This window comes from Thamnophis elegans, chromosome 3, assembly GCF_009769535.1.
Source record: "Thamnophis elegans isolate rThaEle1 chromosome 3, rThaEle1.pri, whole genome shotgun sequence".
Lineage (NCBI taxonomy): Eukaryota > Metazoa > Chordata > Lepidosauria > Squamata > Colubridae > Thamnophis > Thamnophis elegans.
In genome coordinates this window covers 83,940,076-83,961,569 of record NC_045543.1, presented here as the reverse complement: position 1 = coordinate 83,961,569, position 21,494 = coordinate 83,940,076, and the positions used below count along the sequence as shown (strand labels likewise).

Sequence of the window (21,494 nt, the reverse complement as noted above, 5' to 3'; positions counted from 1 at the left end):
CCCGGAGGCCTCCTTGGTTTACCGAGGAGCTCCGGGAGATGAAGCGCCGGAGGAGACGCCTAGAGCACTTGTGGAGGTCCGAATCGAACCGAGCACTTCTGACAGCATGCACCAAGGAATACATCCGGGCACTAAGGACAACTAAAAGAACACACATTGCCACCTTGGTTGCATCCGCCGAGTCCCGCCCAGCCGCCCTGTTTAGGATAACCCGCTCCCTCCTAAATAGGAGGGAGGCAGGGGACCCCTTACAGGGTAAGGCTGAGGAGTATGTCCAGTTCTTGGCGGACAAAGTTGCTCGGTTTCGGTCGGACCTGGACTCCACTCTTGCAGATCCAGCCGAGACACAAGGGGATAACTTGGCAGACCATCTCTGGGTTGAGTTTCAGGATGTTGCCTCCGGGGATGTGGACAAGGCTATGCGAGCTGTGAGCGCCTCCACCTGTATACTGGACCCGTGTCCCTCCTGGCTGGTTGCCAACAGCAGTGAGGTGACACGAGGCTGGATCCAGGCGGTCGTTACCGCCTCCCTTCGGGAGGGGCACTTCCCCACCGCACTTAAAGCGGCGGTGGTGAGACCCCTCCTGAAGAAACCATCCTTGGATCCAGCCGTTCTTAATAACTACCGTCCAGTCTCCAACCTTCCCTTTGTTGGGAAGGTTGTTGAGAAGGTGGTGGCCTTCCAGCTTCAGCGTACCTTGGAGGAAGCTAGCTATCTTGACCCCTTCCAGTCCGGCTTCAGGCCTGGTTACAGCACAGAAACCGCTTTGGTCGCATTGACCGATGATCTCTGGAGAGCCAGAGATGGAGGCCATGCGTCCATCCTAGTTCTCCTTGACCTCTCAGCGGCTTTCGATACCATCGGCCAGAGATGGAGGCCATGCGTCCATCCTAGTTCTCCTTGACCTCTCAGCGGCTTTCGATACCATCGACCATGGTATCCTTCTGCGACGACTGCGGGAGGTGGGAGTGGGAGGCACTGTTTTGCAGTGGTTCTCCTCCTACCTCTCGGACAGGTCGCAGTCGGTGTTGGTGGTGGGGGGCAGAGATCGTCCCCGAGGCCCCTAACTTATGGGGTGCCGCAGGGTTCGGTCTTATCCCCCCTACTATTCAACATATACATGAAACCGCTGGGTGAGATCATTCGGAGGCACGGGATAAAATACCATCAATACGCGGATGATACACAGTTGTATCTGTCCGCCCCGTGCCAACTCAATGAAGCGGTGGACGTGATGAACCGCGGTCTTGAGGCCGTTAAGGACTGGATGAGAGCTAACAAACTGGTACTCAACCCAGACAAGACCGAGTGGCTGTTGTGTTTTCCTCCCAACAATTTGGCCAACGTTCCATCACTCAGGCTGGAGGGTCAAAATTTATACCCCTCAGACAGGGTCCGCAACTTGGGAGTCCTCCTGGACCCACAGCTGACTTTTGACCATCATTTGTCAGCTGTGACCAGGGGGGCATTTGCCCAGGTTCGCCTGGTACGCCAGTTGCGGCCCTACCTGAATCGGGAGGCCCTCACAACAGTCACTCGAGCCCTTGTGATCTCCTGGCTGGAATACTGCAATGTGCTCTACATGGGGCTGCCCTTGAAGAGCATCCGGCGACTTCAGCTAGTCCAGAATGCGGCCGCGCGAGTGATCGTGGGCGCACCACGGTTCGCCCACATAACACCGATCCTCCGTGAGCTGCGCTGGCTACCTGTTGATTTCCGGGTGCGCTTCAAGGTGCTACTCACCATTCATAAAGCCCTCCATGGTAGTGGATCTGACTATTTGAGAGACCGCCTTCTGCCAATTACCTCCCTTCGTCCCATCAGATCGCATAGAGTAGGCCTCCTCCGAATTCCATCCGCCAGTCAGTGCCGACTGGCGACTACGCGGAGGAGAGCCTTCTCAGTTGCAGCTCCGACGCTTTGGAACGATCTCCCCATGGAGATTCGCACCCTCACCACCGTCCAGACCTTCCGCACAGCCCTCAAGATCTGGCTATCCCGTCAGGCCTGGGGATAAGACCCTAACCTCGCCCCACCCGAATGCTGAATGAATGTTGTGTTTTACTGGTTTATTTTTTATTCACACGTTTTTTTCTTGTGTTTTGTCTTGCACCCCCTTCCTATTTATTGTAAGCCGCCCTGAGTCGCCTCAGGGAAAAGGGCAGCCTATAAATGTCATTAAAATGAAATGAAAAATGAAATGAAATTCGTAAGATTCATTGAAGTTAATGGGATAAGTTAGTCATAACCAGATTTAGCACAGTATGTTAATAACTTTTTCTGTATCTTCTAGTACAGAAATCCTAAACCAAGAATCACATTTCAAAGAATAATCCCAATAACCCCAAGACATTAACATAAATTTAAAATGCCATTTTTACCTCAGCCAGGATTCAGATGAAAATCTAATACCAACTAGTTCAATGAAATTCACAACAAAGTCCAATGTTTAAATTACCAATGTATTTAAAAAATAAAATGATGTAATAGAGTTGTTTCTATAATACACTATCAAAAACCACTGAACCCAAGTGTATTTTTTATGACAGATAAAACAAATTGATTTTACCTAAAAATATATTTCAAACTTTAACAGATTTTTCTCTCCAAACATTATCAAAACAAATTAATAGAGAATATTGCCTAATTTCAAACTTTTTATATAGAATGTAAGTTTGATTTAAGATGTATATTTTTACAGTAATAAAAATTTTAATTGTCCATACTATTTATATACTGACATACATTTTTATACCAAAGATGTCAGAATGTACAACTGAAATTAAGGATCTACCAAATATTTGTTTCACATCTGAATATATATATAACAAGTATAAACTTCTGTTCTTATGATAAAACTCACAGTTTGTCATGAAGTAACTCTCCTAACTTCAATTCTAAAAAAGAATTACAAAGGAGTTAATTAGAAAACACTCCAAATGTTTTTTTATATACATCATTTAATCAAAAATAAATTCACACAGTGAAAATATATTTCTACAGGTAATCCTTGACTTATAACCAGTTGCTTAACAACCACGTGAAGTTACAACCAACCCTCAAAGCTACTTATGACCTAATTTTGAAGTTTCAATGACTGCTTCCCCACCTGTGCTCTGATGACCAAATTTGGGGTACTTGGCAATCAGCCTGCATTTATGGCCATTTGCAGTGCCCTGCTGTCACAAGACATCAATTTACAACAGGTTTGCAGGAAACTGCAGTTTACTTCCAGTTTCCAGCAAAAACTGGCCCATTGTGAATGGGTTTGCTTTATGACCACAGTCTTCGCTTTACGACTGCTGCAAAAAAGGATGTAAAATCAGATTAGTCATGTGACTCCCCCTTTATAATAATCGCAAATAATGACTATAATTACCAGGCCTAATTATGGTTGTAAGTCATGGGCTACCTTTACCGAAACGTTATCACAGGCCTATCAGGAGTCTAGTTCTGCATTATTCAAACATATAGCTATCAGGAAGCCCAACTGCTTAGGAGAGTCAGTTTGGTGTAATGTTAAGGCATTAGAGTAGAAATCGGGAGACGGTGAGTTCTAGCTCTGCCCTAAGCATGAAGTTGGCTGGCTGATCTTGGCCCAGTCACTCTCCCTCAGTCCTAGGAAAAAGACAACAACAAGCCACTTCTGAAAAATGTTGGCAAGAAAACCGCAAGGACTTGTCCAGGCAGTCACCAGGAGACAACCCTGACTTGAAGATACAAAATAAATAAAAAAAGATAGCAGATTTTATGAGAACTGGGAATTGCTTCCTTCCTCCTCCAAATCTCTATCACTTGAACACCTACTTAGAATGCTAGGATGGGCCTCAGGAACAGAGTGAAGGCTCTGAAAAGAAGCACTCCAGAAATGTTCGGTCACTATGAAAAAATTCCCAGAAAAAAAAAAACCTGGGAAGTTTTCAAAAGTGGGGAAATGTTCAATATTTCATTTTCATTGCACAAATGCTATGATACCAGTTGTGGAGAAGGAGGAGATACAAGACACAAAAGGGTTGTGTCATCTGATGCCATTAATGAACTGTGTGAACTGAGTTTTGACAATTCAGGGCAATCAAAACTATTTGATGCTTTCAAGTAATACCGCTCAATCCTCTCTAGAAAAATCTTTGGTTATATATTGCAAATTTTCTCATAATATTCTCTCACAATTCCTGTTTATGTTTAGAAGCATCATCTAAATTCCATATTCAGCGTGACTTACCTTTACAGCAATCTTCAAAATCTTGGGTGATGTCTATCCAGCTTGTGTTACCCTTTTCCATCTTCTCAGCTATATTCATCTCCCATCCTGAATCATCATCATCTATAGCAGCTTTCATAACCATGGCCTTAAACCTGCACAGATGTTAGGACATTTAAAAAATTAATCCTGGAAATTCTAGCAGTGCTAGCCAAAGGACAGTGGCAGTGTTTTAACTCAATTTTCTGGATTTATACAGAGTCCTCGACTTATGACTACAACTGAGCCCAAAATTTCTGTTCAGATATTTTTTAAGTGAGTTTTGCTCCATTTTACGACCTTTCTTGCCACAGTTGTTAAGTGAATCACTCCAGTTGATAAGTTAGTAACCCAGCTGTTAAGTGAATCTGGCTTCCCCATTGACTTTGCTTGTCAGAGGGTCGCAAAAGGGCATCACGTGACACCCCCCCTCCCACGCTGAAATGGTGGTAAGCATGAACCAGTTGCCAATCATCTGAATTTTGATCACATGAGCAAGGGAATGCTGCAAAGGTGGTAACTGTGAAAAAAACCTGGTCATAAGTCGCTTTTCTCATTGCCATTGCAACTTTGAAAGGTCACTAAATGAACGGCTGTAAGTCGAAGACTGCCAGTACAATGGACTGACCCCCCACCAGCTGGGTCAGCACACCTCGCTTCTGATTCAGAGTATTTAGAAAGTAGAGCCAGAGACTTTAAAACACTCCTCCGATCTAGTAAGTTCTTAAAGCCTATCGCTGTGCTGAGAGCGGGCGAGGCTAGTTGGGATAAGCCTCTTTGTGCCCCACCAATGCCCAAATCGGCGAGGTGCCCCATCAAAACCCCAAGCAGAGGCAGGCAGGCATGGTATCCCTTGATCCCAGACAGAGCAAGGAAGGATTCCTCAGCAAACCGAGTCTAGGGGACTCGGCCTCTCACCTGCCTGTCCACTGGGGATGGTGGCCACGCTGGAATGCCGCTTCTCAGCCCCGCAACTGCTATTTCTCTAGCCGGCAGCGCGTGACGTGGGGTGGGGAGGAGAGGAGAAGAGAGGTGGGCGTCTCTTACTCGGTCTCCTCCGAGCCTCTGCCCTCCGGTCTCGCGCAGCCGGCTGGAGAAAACACACATACACAGCTACTTCCCTTTCCCTTCTCCAGCGTAAATCATACAGCCGCAACAGCGCAGGCAGAATCTTCCGCTACCGCGCTTGCGCAGAATTCTATTTATTTGACGAACCCCGGATGAGAGGACTCCAAGGGTCTGTGGAACCCTGTTTTTCCATAGAGATAAAAAGAAGAGAAGGAGCCGCAGAATACAGACCGGATTTCCTGCCGCGGTTCTTTGTTGGAACTCTCCGCTCCTCTGAATGGTAACCACGGTTGACAGTGCTGAGTTTTCAAACTCAGATCTGGATTTCTTTTCTTCTTTTTATCTATACCTGTCCGAGTGTCTACATTTTTTTTTCATTTTAAAATGTAATGTACTGTTAATTTTTCTGCACATTATGTGTATTTAAGTAGGTAAAATAGTGAAATTTAAAATTGATCTTTTGTAGATCTTATTTGCTTTTTTATGCGTGTAGAATCTGGGCTTATTTGAGTTGGGTTTATTTGAATGCGAAATCTTAAGTCATTTTTTAGAAAATCCCGCCGGCAACTATTTGAATTGCTTAGAGGAAAATCGGGCTTTTAAGTGTAATAGTTTAGAAAAACCAAGTTTTGCCGTTCATTTTAACAAACCAACTCAGAAAATAGAGAAATTCTCGGATTTTTCCCCCCCAATTGAATCTTTATGCCAACACAAGTCATTTTTCAGCTCTGCAGTCTTTATGCACCACTGCATTGTCTGATTTAATAATGACAGCCCTGCTAATAATTAAACAGGTGTTTTTTTCCATATTGTAAGTTGCAGCCTGTGGGAATTAGTCTTTTTTTTTTTTTGCATGATGTGTTCTACCCTATGGCTAATTGATCCCTGATTTACTTACCTCGGTTCTCAAAATTCCTTGTATTATAAAAAATGCACTTTGGCTGGTTTTACCCAGTTGTCTACTTTTATTCTTGTGTTATAAAAACTCAGCCCGGGTTTAATTAATGGCCTCATATATTATCCACATGTGGTAAACTGTGTAGAGAGTTTTGGTATTTTCTAAACTTTCTTTGTTTGCCTGCAGATGTTTCATTATCTGATTAGGAACATCAGTGCTCATCAGTGTTTTTCTCTCAACCTTGAACAGGGTGAAAATGAAGCAACCAAGCTTCTAATGTAATCCAGAGCTATTATATTTATTTTGCAGGTGTGGGGGGTCTTAGTAGCAGAAAAAAATAATATGGAAACCCAGTAATTAAATCTAGTAATCATTAAATCATAGAGGATGAAACTGAAAAAGGTAGTTTAAGATACAGCATGGTTAATTCTGATTTTTCTTTGCTTCTAACCATACATCCACATACTTAACTTAAATGCAATTGGCTTATTTGTGCCGTATTATATAATTCAAACATAACCAACTTTGTGAAGCCAATTGGATATGATATATCTAGCTATAAATACTGAGTTATTTTTAGAAGATTTATAATGTTACTTGCAATTAGAAACTGCCATATAACCTGCAATTAAATGTAGCAATAGCAATAGCAATAGCAAGAGCCAAGGTGGCGCAGTGGTTAAATGCAGCACTGCAGGCTACTGCTAGATCAGCAGGTCAGCGGTTCAAATCTCACCGGCTCAGGGTTGACTCAGCCTTCCATCCTTCCGAGGTGGGTAAAATGAGGACCCAGATTGTTGGGGGCAATATGCTGACTCTCTGTAAACCGCTTAGAGAGGCCTGAAAGGCCTATGAAGCGGTATATAAGTCTACTGCTATTGCTATTGCTATTGCTATAAAAATTAAATGTAAACATATTCAGTGTAATACAATAAAATGCAAATGACTGGAAGTTTAAATAGATGAAAGGAATAATACTACAAGTATTTTTAATGTGATTTCAAAAGAACTAGAAGCCTGGAAAATAAAATTAAGCTTGGCATTCACTTCTGAGCATATACCATAAATGTACAACCTTTTCAAAGTCAAGAGCTCATAGAGCTGATGTGTGATAGAGTGCAGGCAAACCAAAAGATTAATATATCCAAAAATAAAACCTTCCACATCCATAAATTGTTCATCTCATCCGAATTCTAATAGAACTGCAGCTCACACAAATATGGATTGCTATCACTGTTTGTTCCTGCTGTGCCTAAAAAAATCAAGTAGCGAAGTCAGAAGTTTTTACATTTGGTGCTATAAAGAGCAGTTTAAAGTACCGTAAATGAATAAAATGAGTCTGAAAATTCCTGACAACAGATTACAGGAATTATATAATATTAAGCTTCCCAAGTAAAATGATTTTAAATGTATTTCCAGTGAAAAGTGTTTATATTATGAATTTGTAAGGTTTTATTGTTTTATTTCTTAAATTGTGATTACTAAAAATGAATATTATATTTCTTGCCCAACTCTAACCATAATGAAATCATGAGTTTTGTTTTGGTTGGGAGAGGAAGTGATTTGGAGGGTATCAAAGCAATATTATAATTTTTAAAGAAACATATTTTTTAAATATGTTATAAACTTTTAATACTTCAGAAACTTATGCTGATATTAATTGGTCAATGATGTATAAAGAGGCTTAATTATGCAACCTTCCTGTGTGCCAGGAAGTCCTAAAACATGATTCTGAGTTACAGAAACAGACTTTATTTTTCAAAATTCAGTATGTACATATATAAGCTAATTCAGTAAAACAAATGTATTGATGAGTTGTACAATGCAGTCATGTAAGCAAAATATTACATTGCAACCAGACATCACACCAATTGCCTTGTGGAATTTTATCCCAAAAAGAAGAAATAAAGCTGAATCATATAGTAAGATTAATGCCACATTAAGAATAGTTGTAGAAAAATAAAACATGTTGCTTACAACATCAAGAATGTATAAAAGATCCAAGAAAAATGTACAATCGTGGGAAATAAGACAACCTACTACAATCTATTATTAGCACAATCATTTTCTCCCCAATGTGCTATTCTTTACCATTTTTCTTATTCTGGAATAGGAAACATTCAGAAACCAAGTAAGGCATACTTTTCCTCTTTGTAATTCTTTTGAAATTTCTGAAAGATATGATCTGTTTTTCTAATATTGAAAGGTTCTAAAGTGTCTACAATTCAACCAAAAACAACATTGGAAACTTCTAAGCAAAATAAAGTTTTCCAGAAATAATATATCAAATTAGAATGAAGGAAACAATAATGCAGTTAAAGCCTATTATAAGCAAGCATAATTTAAAGCACAAAGAGAACACCAGGTATTAGTTATGCAGTTGGTGATCTAAAATGTAGCAACACATTTTAAAGTACTGGCCTACAAGGGAATAATGCCCTTTGTTACTTTGTTCTCACTGCTGTTCTCATACATCAAGACAGAACCACTATATATCTACATGCCTCCTATATGATGAGCCAGTCTCACAAAGCAAATTGGAGTAGGAAAGATCTACTGTACTCTTACCATACCCTTTGTAGAAAGTTAGCACCCGTCCCCTCTTCTAGAACAGTTAAATATTTTAGGAAATATTAAAAAGTCAGAATATTATTATCCCCTAAAGGAGAAATAGAGAAATATGCTCTTGGAGACAGAAAGCAGCTCCCAAGTCTTTCTTAAAAGCCCCCAGCAGATATTTTGTGCCCATTGAGAAAGATTGGGCCAGCCTATCTACAAAACAAAAAGCTCTAGGATGATGGGATTAAGACCTCTCAAAACATAATAGGATTAACCCTCTACCATCTAGCAGCAGAGTTCACCACACTGCATAATCTCCCGAGGACATTGCATCATCTTCCAGGCTTCAACCCAACTTAGTTCAGACAACCTACAGAGCCAGCTATGACCTCTACAACCAATAGAATACATGTTCTTGCACAGGAGCAGGAAGCTCAAATTCAAAGCCCAAGAGTATGTATAAAAAACTTTCACTCTCAACTCCATGTAGTCAGCTACCCAGAATCACATGTGTTTGATACTTCTGTTCATCATTAAACCATCTTTCCATCAGCCTCCATGTTTCCAGTGTCTTTCTCCCAGCTTGGAACTGAACCAGATGGATATTTCTTCCAACACTTTGTATAAAGGGATTTTGTACAGTCCCATCTCAGACCTTTTAAATAGGTTTGTGAACTGCTGGGAATCTGGGGATTTGGAAAAAAAGGTGTCAGCAGATGATGCTTATTCTATTTTCCCAGACTAGAGAGATTTGTGAATGTGCTGATCCAGTGATATTGTGGCTGTGGTAGTGTGCTAGTTGCTTGATGAGGATCATGATGAAAGTATGTGGGTAAATGAATTGCTTATCCACAAGTGTGCTGTTTTTACAAGACACATTTATACATGGTTCATTTAATGATGGTTTACTGTTAGTGTTTTGAATTCACGTCACAATGAACCTATCACATGGGCTGAATTTGCATGACAGTGTAAGCTAAAAGGTAGCTAGTTTGTTGTTCATTGTATTATGCAGACACAGCCTTCGTTTTGGACATATTTTGGCATTAACACTTGGAAGAAAATAACAAATACGCAGACTTTGATTAACAATTTTGGCATTAAATGCCTTGGTTACGCTGGATGTCTGGAGTACCTTTCTCCAGATTGTTCACTAGTTTATTTGAGGTCAGGTATAAGAGGCAGTAGAAAAGTAGTCAGACAGGAAAACAACAGGAATGGATGAAATGCTGAATTAACTGTTAAATCTACAGGGGGAAAGGCAATTAAAATGCTAATAAGTCAATGCAAAAATAGGGAATAATATTGTGTGCCTGGAAAAGATCAATAGTGTATACTTACGGATATAAAAGAAGAGATATGCAAGAGAATGTGCAAATTATCAAGCCACTGCTCTAGTCTTCATTCAAGCAATGTTTTACCTAAGAAAAAATGGAGTCTTCTAAGGAAATGGCAAATGAATAGATTTCAAAAAAGCAAAGGAATGTAACATCAGATAGTTAAGATATGATGGATAAACTGGACTGCAAGAAAATTTAAGCAGTTTACCTTTGCTTTACCAACTACAGCATGACTTCTGATTGTAGAGATCATGCTAGAATATAGACTATATTAAAGCTAAAAAAGGTGCCAGAACACCTGATTACAGTGGTTTTATCAAGTATCTTTTTAATGAGAGAAAGACACTATACAAAGTAGGCATGAATGAATGATTTGGGACCGTGTCATAGTATATACCAGTATGTATATTATAGTTTCGTATGTGTAGCATAGAGACACAAAGATGCATGCTGCCGTAATAACTTTTAATTTATTCAGTAAAGATAAGTGACAACATTGAAATAAGAAATGGAATTTAAAATGGAGGTCAAAACACCTAACAATGGGATACATGTATATGGGATACATTTTGAGAAGTGGAAGTAAAAACTTAGAAGGTAATGAAAGTAAACAATATTAATATAAATATATGTCATAATTCTATATTAATATATTACAATGCTTAGTGAACTCATAGCCCAAGAAACTACTTATTTGTGGCATCAGCTATGTTCATTAGACAAGTCTGATTTGAGCCAACCCTTAAAATTAAAACTTTGTCCACCCTCACTCTAGTGAAGGCCATATGTGTATTCCAGGGGTATATTGGTTTGTTTAGTGATTAAGGCACTAGGCTAGAAAGTAGAAGACCATGAGTTTAGGTCCTGCCTTAGCCATGAAAGCCAGTACCTTCCTCCTATTTTCCTCACAACCACCATGTAAAATTGATTGGGCTGAGAGTTACTGCCCCAAAGTCATCCAGTTGGCTTTAATGTCTAAGGCAGGACTTGACTCTTGGTCTCCTGGTTTTAGCCTGGAGCCTTAATCTCTGGACCAAACTACTGAAAGCAGTGGGAAGTTGTAATTAATATTGTTGCTGTATAGATTTAGTGAGGTCATGTGTAAGGGAGAATGATATATAAACAAATTATTTCAAAATTAACAGTCAATTATAATAACTATTAAAATGATCATTAGCTAATGAAATTAAGCAGAAATAAAAACAATAAGGATATGACACTGAAATAGTGAGTAAATGGACAGAATTTAGTAACAGTTATTGTTAACTAATAGTGGTACAGTTATTGAATTTAATTTTCATAATGGCATATGAGACGTCCCATGACTTTAGAATTCTTGTTTGAGGCAACATGAAATAAGCACTCACAGGCGTGGAAAGCATACTTAAAAATTCGGAACACTCACAAAGGATTACCCCACAGAATGTATTCTGAAAACTAAATTTAGATTACAGTTTAGTCAGTTTAAGACACCCATTTTAACTAGACGAGTGGGAATCGTGATCTCTATATACCCCCGTTTCAACTGAAGGACAACTTTACTGGATTATCCAGCGTTTTACTGGATTATGTATATAAAATCCAGTATATAAATAAATAAAAAAATAAGGGCGGGCAGCAGCAGCACGTGCTGAGAGAAAAACGGCTTAATCCGCTCTCTCCCTCCCCGCCATCCCTCGGCGGGAGAGACTAAAGACCGCAGTTCAAGGGGAAGGGCGTTTAGCCGCTCGGGCCGCCCTGGGCGGGGATCACGCGCGCGCTGCGGCTGGGCACGCGCGCGGCGGGGGAGGAGGCCGGGGGAGCGCGGTGACGTCGCCAGGATGCGGACAGGTTTCTGCCGCGTCCTCGTTCTCCCGTCGGGCGTGTGTGGAGAGTCCGGGCTCGGCAACATCGGAGCCGCGGCGGCCGCAGTCGTTGCCTCTCGGCGGGAGTGGCGATCGACGCCTTTGGCGCTGGGTCTGGCCCCGCTTCTTTTCACCTGTCTCCCTCCGGAGTCCGGCCTGCCCGCTCTCCCTCCATCTTCTCGTCGAAGGTGATGCAGTGCTGAGGTACCACGCTCGGTCCTTATAAGGAAGATCGCCGCCCTCTACCTGAAAAAGGTGACTGACATAGTCCGGGGTGGTGGAAGGACGCTCGGCTTGACTTGTCCCTTTGACAAGCTTTGCCTGTCGGCGGAGCTTTCCAATGGTTTCTGACCTCTGGCGGCGGCGGCGGCAACAGAAGCAAACGGGATATAAATATGGAAAGGGGGCAGTTTAGCCGAGGGAATTGGTGGTCTCTGGAAATGGACACTGAAGAGCAGGTTCGTCATCGTGGTGATCTCGCTAGAATAGAAGCTGTAATTCTGGAATGGCTACCTCTCGGCGGGAGGGGGGGGGGCTTACACACACGCACCACACAACACAACACAACATTTTCTCTCCAAGGAGTATGATATTTATCAACGTTTATTTAGAAGAGTTCACCTTCATTAAATCACTTATGTCACAAGGTCTTTTTTGGGGGGGGGGGTATTTTCTGGGATAAACTAGACTAGATTTGAAACCTTACATCATTGCGCCTGATTAGGATTTGCAGTGAAATAATGTCGGGTGGCATTTTCTGTTTATTAAACAGGCATGACTTGTTAGTTTTTCACACTCAGTTGGGGGAACAGGGTGTTCTAAAAATAGCCCATTTGTTTTTTTTAACTTTCTTTTCTTTGCCACAAAAAGGTGATTTATATAGAAACAGCAATACAATTAAAAATGGTTAAAGCAGTCCAAATAGAAGCCAAGGATATTTTAAAAACAAATCTTATCATTGACACACAGCAGCCTTCAGTGTGTATGGATGATAAGCAGGATGAAATTGTATATGGTTAGGATTCCAATACAGCTCTGTAAAACCCAGTTTGCTCCCATGGATGTTTGTGCAGGTGTTTCCCATGCATACCCAACTATTCTTTTCTGCCTAATGCCTGCTATAAGTATTATGGAGCATGACACACTTATGTATTTGTGGTGAGGGGGATCTGGAGAAAAGTGTATAAATAATGCACAGTTTTTCAGTTTCTCCTAATGTCTAGCTGCAATTGCTTAGGTATAGTGAAAGACTCCCGCTGTTGATGTGCTTGGCTTTGACTCAGCAGATGTACACAGCCATTGTAATGTATAAAGTCTAGTTTATGTCTCCGTTTTATATAGCTTGTTCAAGAAACCATGATTCAAATCATGGTTTCATTTGATGTGTTCCTTTAACTGCACATGGCTGGAGTGAACCATATAAGATATTTCTAGGTAAAAGAAGGCATGAGGAAAAGCCAAACATCTGTTTCTTGGTGCACAACACAAGATGATCTTAATTTGCATCCAGAATTATTGTAGCCCTACAGTTAGTTTACATAGAGTGAATGAAGCCTTAGCCTTCTACACCCCATGTTGCTACAAAACATTTATGTTAAGCAGATGTTGGTCCAATTGAAATAGCAACTGTAGCACGGCTTCAAAATCTTTGCATACTTATGACAGAAAGCATTTCTGAGGAAGGTTTTTGAATCTCATTGCCAAAAACTGAAGCCTTTATTTACGAATACCGTGTTTTATTTAAGATTCATATTGCTTGAAAATCACAATAAGGAGAGGTCAGAGAAAAGCTCTGGTGAACCACTAGTTTACATGGGTCTTTAAGCATGCTTTGGTGATTATGGGAGGCAAGTACTCCTTGTAATAAATCATATGCTGACTTCAACATAAGTACAAGATATTTTATTTCAAATAGTTTTTCTCATGAATGTAAATGTATATGTAAATTTATACGGTAAAACTCAGTAGTCATCAGTGTTCTTGGTTATACTTGGGAGAGGAGAAACTCTGGGGAACTGCTCAGGGAAGTAATAATAAAGCAAAATCATTTCTGTTCCTTCCATTTATGGAATTCTTAGTTGAATCGGGGAGCTTTCCATGAGTGAGAGGCCAAATTGATATAACCAGTAATTGGTGAAGTCCATCTTTTGGTTCTCATGGGCTCCTGCAATTCTTTGCATAATATTTTTTTAAAAATAAAATTACATTACAAAATGTACATTTATAAACACACAACAAATGGGATAATCAACATAAGCTGTTGGAAGTAGAAGTTTGGGTCTTTTTGTTTGAATCAGTGTTGACATTGGGTGATTGCCTGCACAAGTCCCTGCAACTTTCTTAGCAGTAGTTTTAGAAGTGATTAGCCAGGGCATCTTCCTACAGCTGAAAGGAGATGACTAATCAAAGATACCTAACTTCATGCCTAAAGTGGGACTAGAACTCAGTCTCCTAGTTTGTGGCCTGGTTTCTTTAATTACTATACTAAAATGGCTTTTGAAATTAATATACATGTTGCAATATTCTATTGCAACATGTATATTATTATCCTATTTTATTACTTTGAGAAAGTAATAAAATCCTATTTTATTACTTTGAGAAAAATAAATTCATGATAACAAGCAAATGCCTCTTACAAGTTAAAGAGCCTCTCTTCCCTCTTTTGGACAAAAGGATAATCTTATGCAATAGAGTTAAACTATTTTAACAGTGAAGCTTGTCGGGAGTAATTGTTGAAAACTATCTTATACCTTATTCTTTAAATAGTTTCAGATTCTTTAAAACAATGGAGAAAATGAATATGTGAGGCTGTAACACAGTAGGCAGATGGATTTCACTCTCCTTACTGTGTCTCACCTTTGAAGACATATAAAGGAGCATACAATTGTGCTGTGTGAATTTAATTATAGCACTGACTACTTGTTGCTTGCTTTATCCTAATATAGTAATGTTTGGCTGAGATAATGACACTTGATATTAAGAATGTTTTCTAGGAAATAATTATAGCCTTCATTTTTTTCCTTACTAGAAATATAAAATATAAAATCATTTTTCTGTGTGGCGATTTATTTTCTATGGCTTAATTCATTTATAATGTTAAAGTTGATCCCTAGTCCTGAACAGGTAGTTCTCACATGACTAAAATTGGGACAAAAATTTCAGTTGTAAGTCATGACTATTGTAAGTTGAAGCACCCATGTGACAAGACTGATTTTATAACTGTTTTTATGATGATTGTTAAATGAATCATGTGGTTGTAAGTGGAACTCTCCTGATCGGTGTTTTGGGCCAGAAAGCATTAAAAGAGTCACAAATTGTAGTCACATGGCCACGGGACACTGAAACTACAGTAGTTAGCCATTTTCCAAATGTCCAAAATGCAGTCACCTGTCCATGGGATGCACAGTGTTTGTGACAACCAGAAGAATTTTACAGACTGTAAAACACACTTTTTGAGGTTATCATAACTTTGAACAGTCATTAAATCAGCAGACATAAATTGGGGGCTATGAGGGCCATGGCATGAGTGGGGATGTTTCATTCTGTTTTTGTGAAGACTCAAGTAAGTCCTTGCTACTGATCACTTGTTTGGCGGCCGTTCAAAGTTAGACACACTGAAGAGTGAGACTTAGGATTGGTCCTCAAAGTTGAGCCTATTGCAGCTTCTTGTGATCACATGATCACCAACTGCAACTTTCACAGTAGGCTCTTGAGAAGCAAAGTCAGTGGGAAAACCAAAAGAAAGTCACAAGTCACTGTCACATGATGTCATGCTTAATAAGGCTGCCATTTAGTGATAGAGTTGTCGGTCTCCATAGTGATAGGTAAGTAAGAATTACCTGGAAACAGTAACCTTTGTGCCTGCAGAAATTCTAGCTTATTGAAAATAATGCCCACATTAGAGCAATTTTATTTTAATGAAATGAAATATTTAAAGATTTCTGCCTGTATGCTTTTGCTGCTTTTGAATGCCTTATCAGCAGAAAAGCCTGATATAGACCACTCAGATCATCCATACAACTAGTGTAGTGTTATATATTCCTGACAATAAACCTTGAAAGTTTATTCAACTCCTCTAAGTTAATTTACTTTAAGTAGAGAGCAAGATCTCAATACTCTCTTCAGCAGATATGTTTGGCAGTTTAATTGTCTAGAACCATTTTATTCTTATCTGGAAGTTGAATCATGGCACTAGACTTTTTTTCTTTTGAAACATTTTGCTGCTTACCAAAGTAGTTTCTTCAGTCTGAAGAACTAAAGTCAGACTGAAGGAGCTTCTTGGATAAGCAGCAAAATGTTTCAAACCAAAAAAGAAAAAATCCAGTTAACCATGATTCCGCTTTCAGATAAGTCTACTTGGATGATTGAGAATCTTCATAGATATTTTACTCTTAGTTTCTACACTTATTTTATTGACAAAAGGTAGCTGCCTAGAATAGCTAAAAAGACTAATAGAGGCAGTAATAGTAAATAATATTATTAAATAATATTAAACTTGTATACTGCCCAACTCTCCTTCAGTGGCTGATTACAAAGGAATTGCAATAAAATCAATAAATAGTAGCTAATTGAAAAAAATTGTTTCAATTATTCTGTGCTAAGTTCTTTTCAGTCAGCCATTTTTCCAATCAGAAGATTATATATTACCCAAGGAAGATACTTTCTTTGTTGTTCTAGTTTGCTATGGAAACTCTAGGGAAATTTCATAAATGGCATGTATACCACAAAAGTACAGTTCAAGCTTTGATTTGAAATATTTTTTAAAATGTTTTCAAATCAGACATATAAGCAAATTTTTTGTTGAGTAAAAATACAACAGTGTTTGTGAAAAGGAAAGCATAATACCTTATAAAAATAAAATTCTAAGGTTATACCGGTGCTTATTAGCATATAGAAGAAATTATTCCTCTTTACAAAGATTTTGTTTCCTTCAGAAATATTCTGAAGACAGAATTTGGCAGTTCTAGAATTTTAACTTTTTATATACAGAATATACACAATTCCATATACAAAATATATTAGGCTACAAGCCAAAAGAAAAAGAGAAAATTTATTTTGATTGGGTTTAATTTAGCATCTTTAAGGCTGGTTAGTTTTATGTGAGATTCTCCTAAAGAAAAGCTTTTGTCTATTGTAAAATTCTATTTAAAATAAATGTTGTGAAATCTTGAAGCCAAACCAGTTCTTTTCTTAGGGATGTTGTATATGCTGTAACTCTTATATTTGCAAGTGTATAGGTAATAATCTCCTTTTGCTCATTTTTCATTTATCTTATTTTATGTTTTGATGACTATTTCTGCAGTCCTTGGCTATATAGGTAGTCCTTGACTTACAACAGTTCATTTAGTGACTGTTCAAAGTTACAACAGCACTGAAAAAAGTGACATGACTGTTTTCACACTTAAGACCATTGCAGTATCCCCATGATCATGTGATCAAAATTTAGATACTTGGTGACTAATTCATTTGCTGTTGCTTTGTCCCAAGGTTCCGTGATCACCTTCTGTGACCTTATGACAAGCAAAGTCAATAGGGAAATCAGATTCATTTAATAACTGTTTACTAACTTATCAACTGCAGTGATTCACTTAACAATTGTGGCAATAAAGGTTGTAAAATGGGGAAAACTCACTTAACAAACGTTTCACTTGACAATGTAAATTTTGGGCTCCCTTGTTGTTTTAAGTCGAGAACCTCTCATAAAGAACATAAATCATGAAATAGAAATGAGTCTAATTAGCCAACTAGTGAGGTTAGATTGATTGTTTCCTGCCAACAAGGAATGGGTGTAGATGTGCATGTTACAGTAATGAAGAAACGAGTGCTCATATGTAGTTTCCAATTTGGGAATGTTTGCATCCCTTCTTTTTCCCTAACCAGCTGCAATAATTGCAGTCAAACCACTAATTAAATATAACTAAAATTACAGCCCTAAACTGTATTTCTTGAGCCATTTTAATGCAGTTAACAATTTTTTGAGATGTGTCTGCAAATTATGTGTTTTTTCTTAGCCCCATTTATGAAGTATACCTATTACATCAATTTCATCTGCCAAATAGTCTGTGTACATACTTGTATACACTTTCTTCTTTTTCAGATAATATGTTGATATAAACAACTGATCTTTTTGTGATAAAATCTCAAAAATCTCTCCAGAATGAATAAATTGAAAATGGCATCAGAAAAAAGGTAATCAATAAGAAAATGATTTCATTGATTTTTTTTAAAATTCTGGTTTGTAAGAATGAGATTGTGTTTTTCCTTTCTCTTAATCGTATTTTCATTTTTTTTCATATCCAAAGATTTTAATCTTTGAAGTTTATGTGTGAAGTATACTCAAAATGATAATGTTCCAGATTATCTGATAGCAAACCTGATTATAGGAAAGTTAATTGAAAACAGATATGTGCATTTGAAAAACTAGTATTCATACACCATGGCTTTCTCCAAATATTTAACATAGAAGGCTTTCTTACAAAAATAAAAAAGCCTAATATTTTGCCATGAAGTTTTAATATCTTACAATATCTTCTAATGATAAGAATCTTTTTGAAGTTACCTTTGTTTATGACAATGATACATATTTTCCTAATCCCAAATCTGATTCATAAAATTGAACTAATTATTTTCCTTTTATGCCCAAGTGATAGATTTAATGTATTTTAATATTCTTTTTATGTAATAATATTCAAAATTATTAACATTTTTAGGTTTAATTAGAAAATGAACATTGAGGAGAATTCTCTGACAAGGGACTATGCTCACTAGATTTTTTTGTAAAATTAAAATTATTACTATCTTTTTATATATAATTACAAGAATAAGTAAAAGAAACTTGGTAATATATGTGGAATCTCTGTTGTATTTGAACTTGTTAGATGTGCAATATATTAAAAAATATAAGACATGAAGCAAAATTTTAAGTGCTGAGCATTTAAAGAGCATCCGCTAAGCCAGTGTTTTTCAACCTTTTTTGTGCAAAGGCACACTTTTTTCATGAAAAAAATCACGAGGCACACCACCATTAGAAAATGTTAAAAAAATTTAACTCTGTGCCTATATTGACTATATATAAAGTAATTCTCTTGAATCCTCCGTGATTGTTGCTATGGGCGCACGCATGGGACGTCAGTGACGTCCCTGCGTGCGCTACCTCCCGGCGGTCCCCGCGTTTTTAAAGGCATCCCTGTGTCCCGAAAGCAACTTTTGGGACAGAGATGTCCCCAGGCAAAAACACCCGGTGGGTGTTTTTCCCACGGCACACCTTACACTATGTCACGGCACACTAGTGTGCCGCCGCACAGTGGTTGAAAAACACTGCGCTAAGCAGCCATCATACGTCTCTTTATTTTAGATTTTCATTCTGTTTGTTTTTGTTGAGCATTTTTGTGTTGTACATAGCTTTGAATTTTCTGTCCTTGGTTAGGGCTGTTTCTTTCATCTTCTGTGTAGATATTGGCAATACTGTATATAACCCATGACATTAAGACACAGTTTGCTCGAGTTCTATGCAATATGTATTCCAAAATAATACAGATATATAGTATTTGTATTTAGTATTTTTTTTTACATTTCTCACCTGAGAATTGCTTTCAGCTAAGCCAGTGATAAGGGTACGACATCTGTAATGATTATTTTTGAAGAAGACCTGATTTTTGCTAGCAGATATATTTTTGAGAAATAGTATGGAATAGGATACATACACTTGACAATGTACCACAGTAGGGAAACATTTGATAAATCTTAAATAATATTATTTGCAAAATAAGGAAATTTAAATTTTCTCATTCTAGGAATCAAATATTATGTTCCAGATGAGATTGTACCATTTGCTTCTTGCATTTTATTAATTTGTAAGATACTCTGTTCAGAATATTTTCCTTCCTATATTTTCACATCTCATAACAATTACTTATGTTTGCATATTTGTCAGATTTCAATTTTTGTGTAACACCAAAATGTTTACACCAAACTTTTTTTTTTTTTTTTTTTTTTTTTTTGCTATTTCATCATCTTTTGAGGGTATTCTGTGGGACATAATAGGTAGCAGAGTATCAGTAAGAGTATTTGTGCATATTTTGTCACAAACCCTTAATGCAATATCTGTACATTTAAGAAATATTTTAAAATAAAACAAACTACATTTGTTCAAATTGTTTGAAATAGAACAGTGAGTTGTATTTTAACTTTACGGATTAAATTAAAAAATATAAAAAATAGAAATACAATAGTTAGAAAATAGTTTTTATTTGTTCCTTTTCCCAGCTGTTTTATGTACTACAAAAGGTATAAGTACCAGGAAATATTGGGTGAAAATAATTATAGTTGCCTGTGTAACTTGCATGCAAAGTAATCACATTTTCTGTATGTAAAGATAATAATATAGGCTGGAAATTTTGTCTAATCATGGCTTTCTAGTTATGTAAAATAGGTATGCTCACATGAAGGAATGCCACATTTGTATAATGACTCTTTTATTGTTTTGAAGAAATTTTACTTCCACAGTAAAATGTTTTACTATTACATTTATTCTAGAATCAGTCTTCTGAATTCTGTAAAACAATCTCAAGGTTTCTGGGTTTAGTCTTGAAGAGGAACTGTGGCCTTATGACATGAAGTGGTTGCCCTGGTAACATACCATATAGCAGTTGTGTCTTGATCCGGCTCTAGAATTAGATCACTGTTTAAGGAATGATTAAGCTATAGGTTACGCTTAGTTTTCAGTTTGGTTGAAGGCATTTTTAGAAGAAAGAATGCAGAAATGAGGCGTAGTCATCGATTCCATGTTACAGTCAGGATGTTTAAACCACTTGGAAAGTGGGTCTCTCTGGACAATTCCGCTCAGTCTTGGCAAGAGGGAAATAATTCTAGGTAAGTTGGGAAGCCTGGGAAAGGGTAAGAATATTGAACCAAAGAAATATTACTCAAATACTTGAGCAAACTATCAGATGCTCAATGAATTCATATCAGTACTAATAATGGCTAGAATTTCCTTAATCCTGTTTTTTTAAACCATGGAAGAGAAACATGCATATATTTTAAACAATTAAACCAATTGTTTTAAATGAGATATTTCTGTTTATTACATGGCCAGTCTCGCAATGTAGTTTCACAGAAAAAATGAAAATCGTTTCTGAAATATACTGTCAAAACTTTTAAATTAAATTAGTTAGATTTTTTTAATGCTGTCCAACTCATAATGGGTATAGAATTGAATGGAGCAAATTGGTTCAGGGCCTAGGAGGAAAAAATAGGTTTTAAGGATGTTAGGCCAGGGTGGTAGCCATATAAATCTCAGGGGGAATGCTGTACCAGAGGGCAAAAACAGTAGCAAAGAAGGCCTACTTCCTGTCTTGCCTGATCAGGTGATATTGTTTAATTGATAGGGCCCAGAGCTTGCCAACAATGTCCAAACAAACAAACCGTCACTGTGAAAGTCCTTAAAGTAGCTAGGCCCTGTGCCATTGACAGCTTTAATAAACAGTACCTCACTTAGCAACTTCATATAGATGTTAAACAACAGGAGTGAAGGTGTCAAGCCTTG

General features: G+C 38.1%; 2 protein-coding genes across 8 annotated transcripts in view; one reads left to right on the top strand and one right to left on the bottom strand.

Annotated features, from left to right (window-relative positions):
* NAA35 (N-alpha-acetyltransferase 35, NatC auxiliary subunit) overlaps positions 1 to 5,403 on the bottom strand; it is a 36,404-nt gene extending 31,001 nt beyond the window's left edge. For 2 of the 3 annotated variants that reach the window (XM_032214706.1, XM_032214708.1), the window contains exons 1-3: positions 5,160 to 5,402; positions 4,224 to 4,357; positions 2,865 to 2,898 (exon numbers count right to left, since the gene is read on the bottom strand). In XM_032214706.1, coding sequence (XP_032070597.1) covers positions 2,865 to 2,898; positions 4,224 to 4,347 — 158 coding nt within the window. In that variant the 5' untranslated portion in view covers positions 4,348 to 4,357; positions 5,160 to 5,402. Of the gene's footprint in view, positions 1 to 2,864; positions 2,899 to 4,223; positions 4,358 to 5,159 lie in introns of all 3 variants that reach the window. The other variant, XM_032214707.1, reaches the window with a different exon arrangement.
* A 109-nt stretch (positions 5,404 to 5,512) lies between these two features.
* AGTPBP1 (ATP/GTP binding protein 1) overlaps positions 5,513 to 21,494 on the top strand; it is a 69,832-nt gene continuing 53,850 nt past the window's right edge. For 2 of the 5 annotated variants that reach the window (XM_032214704.1, XM_032214701.1), the window contains exons 1-2: positions 11,888 to 12,205; positions 18,048 to 18,139. In XM_032214704.1, coding sequence (XP_032070595.1) covers positions 18,108 to 18,139 — 32 coding nt within the window. In that variant the 5' untranslated portion in view covers positions 11,888 to 12,205; positions 18,048 to 18,107. Of the gene's footprint in view, positions 5,590 to 11,887; positions 12,206 to 12,238; positions 12,409 to 18,047; positions 18,140 to 21,494 lie in introns of those variants that run through there. The other 3 variants (XM_032214703.1, XM_032214702.1, XM_032214705.1) reach the window with 3 other exon arrangements.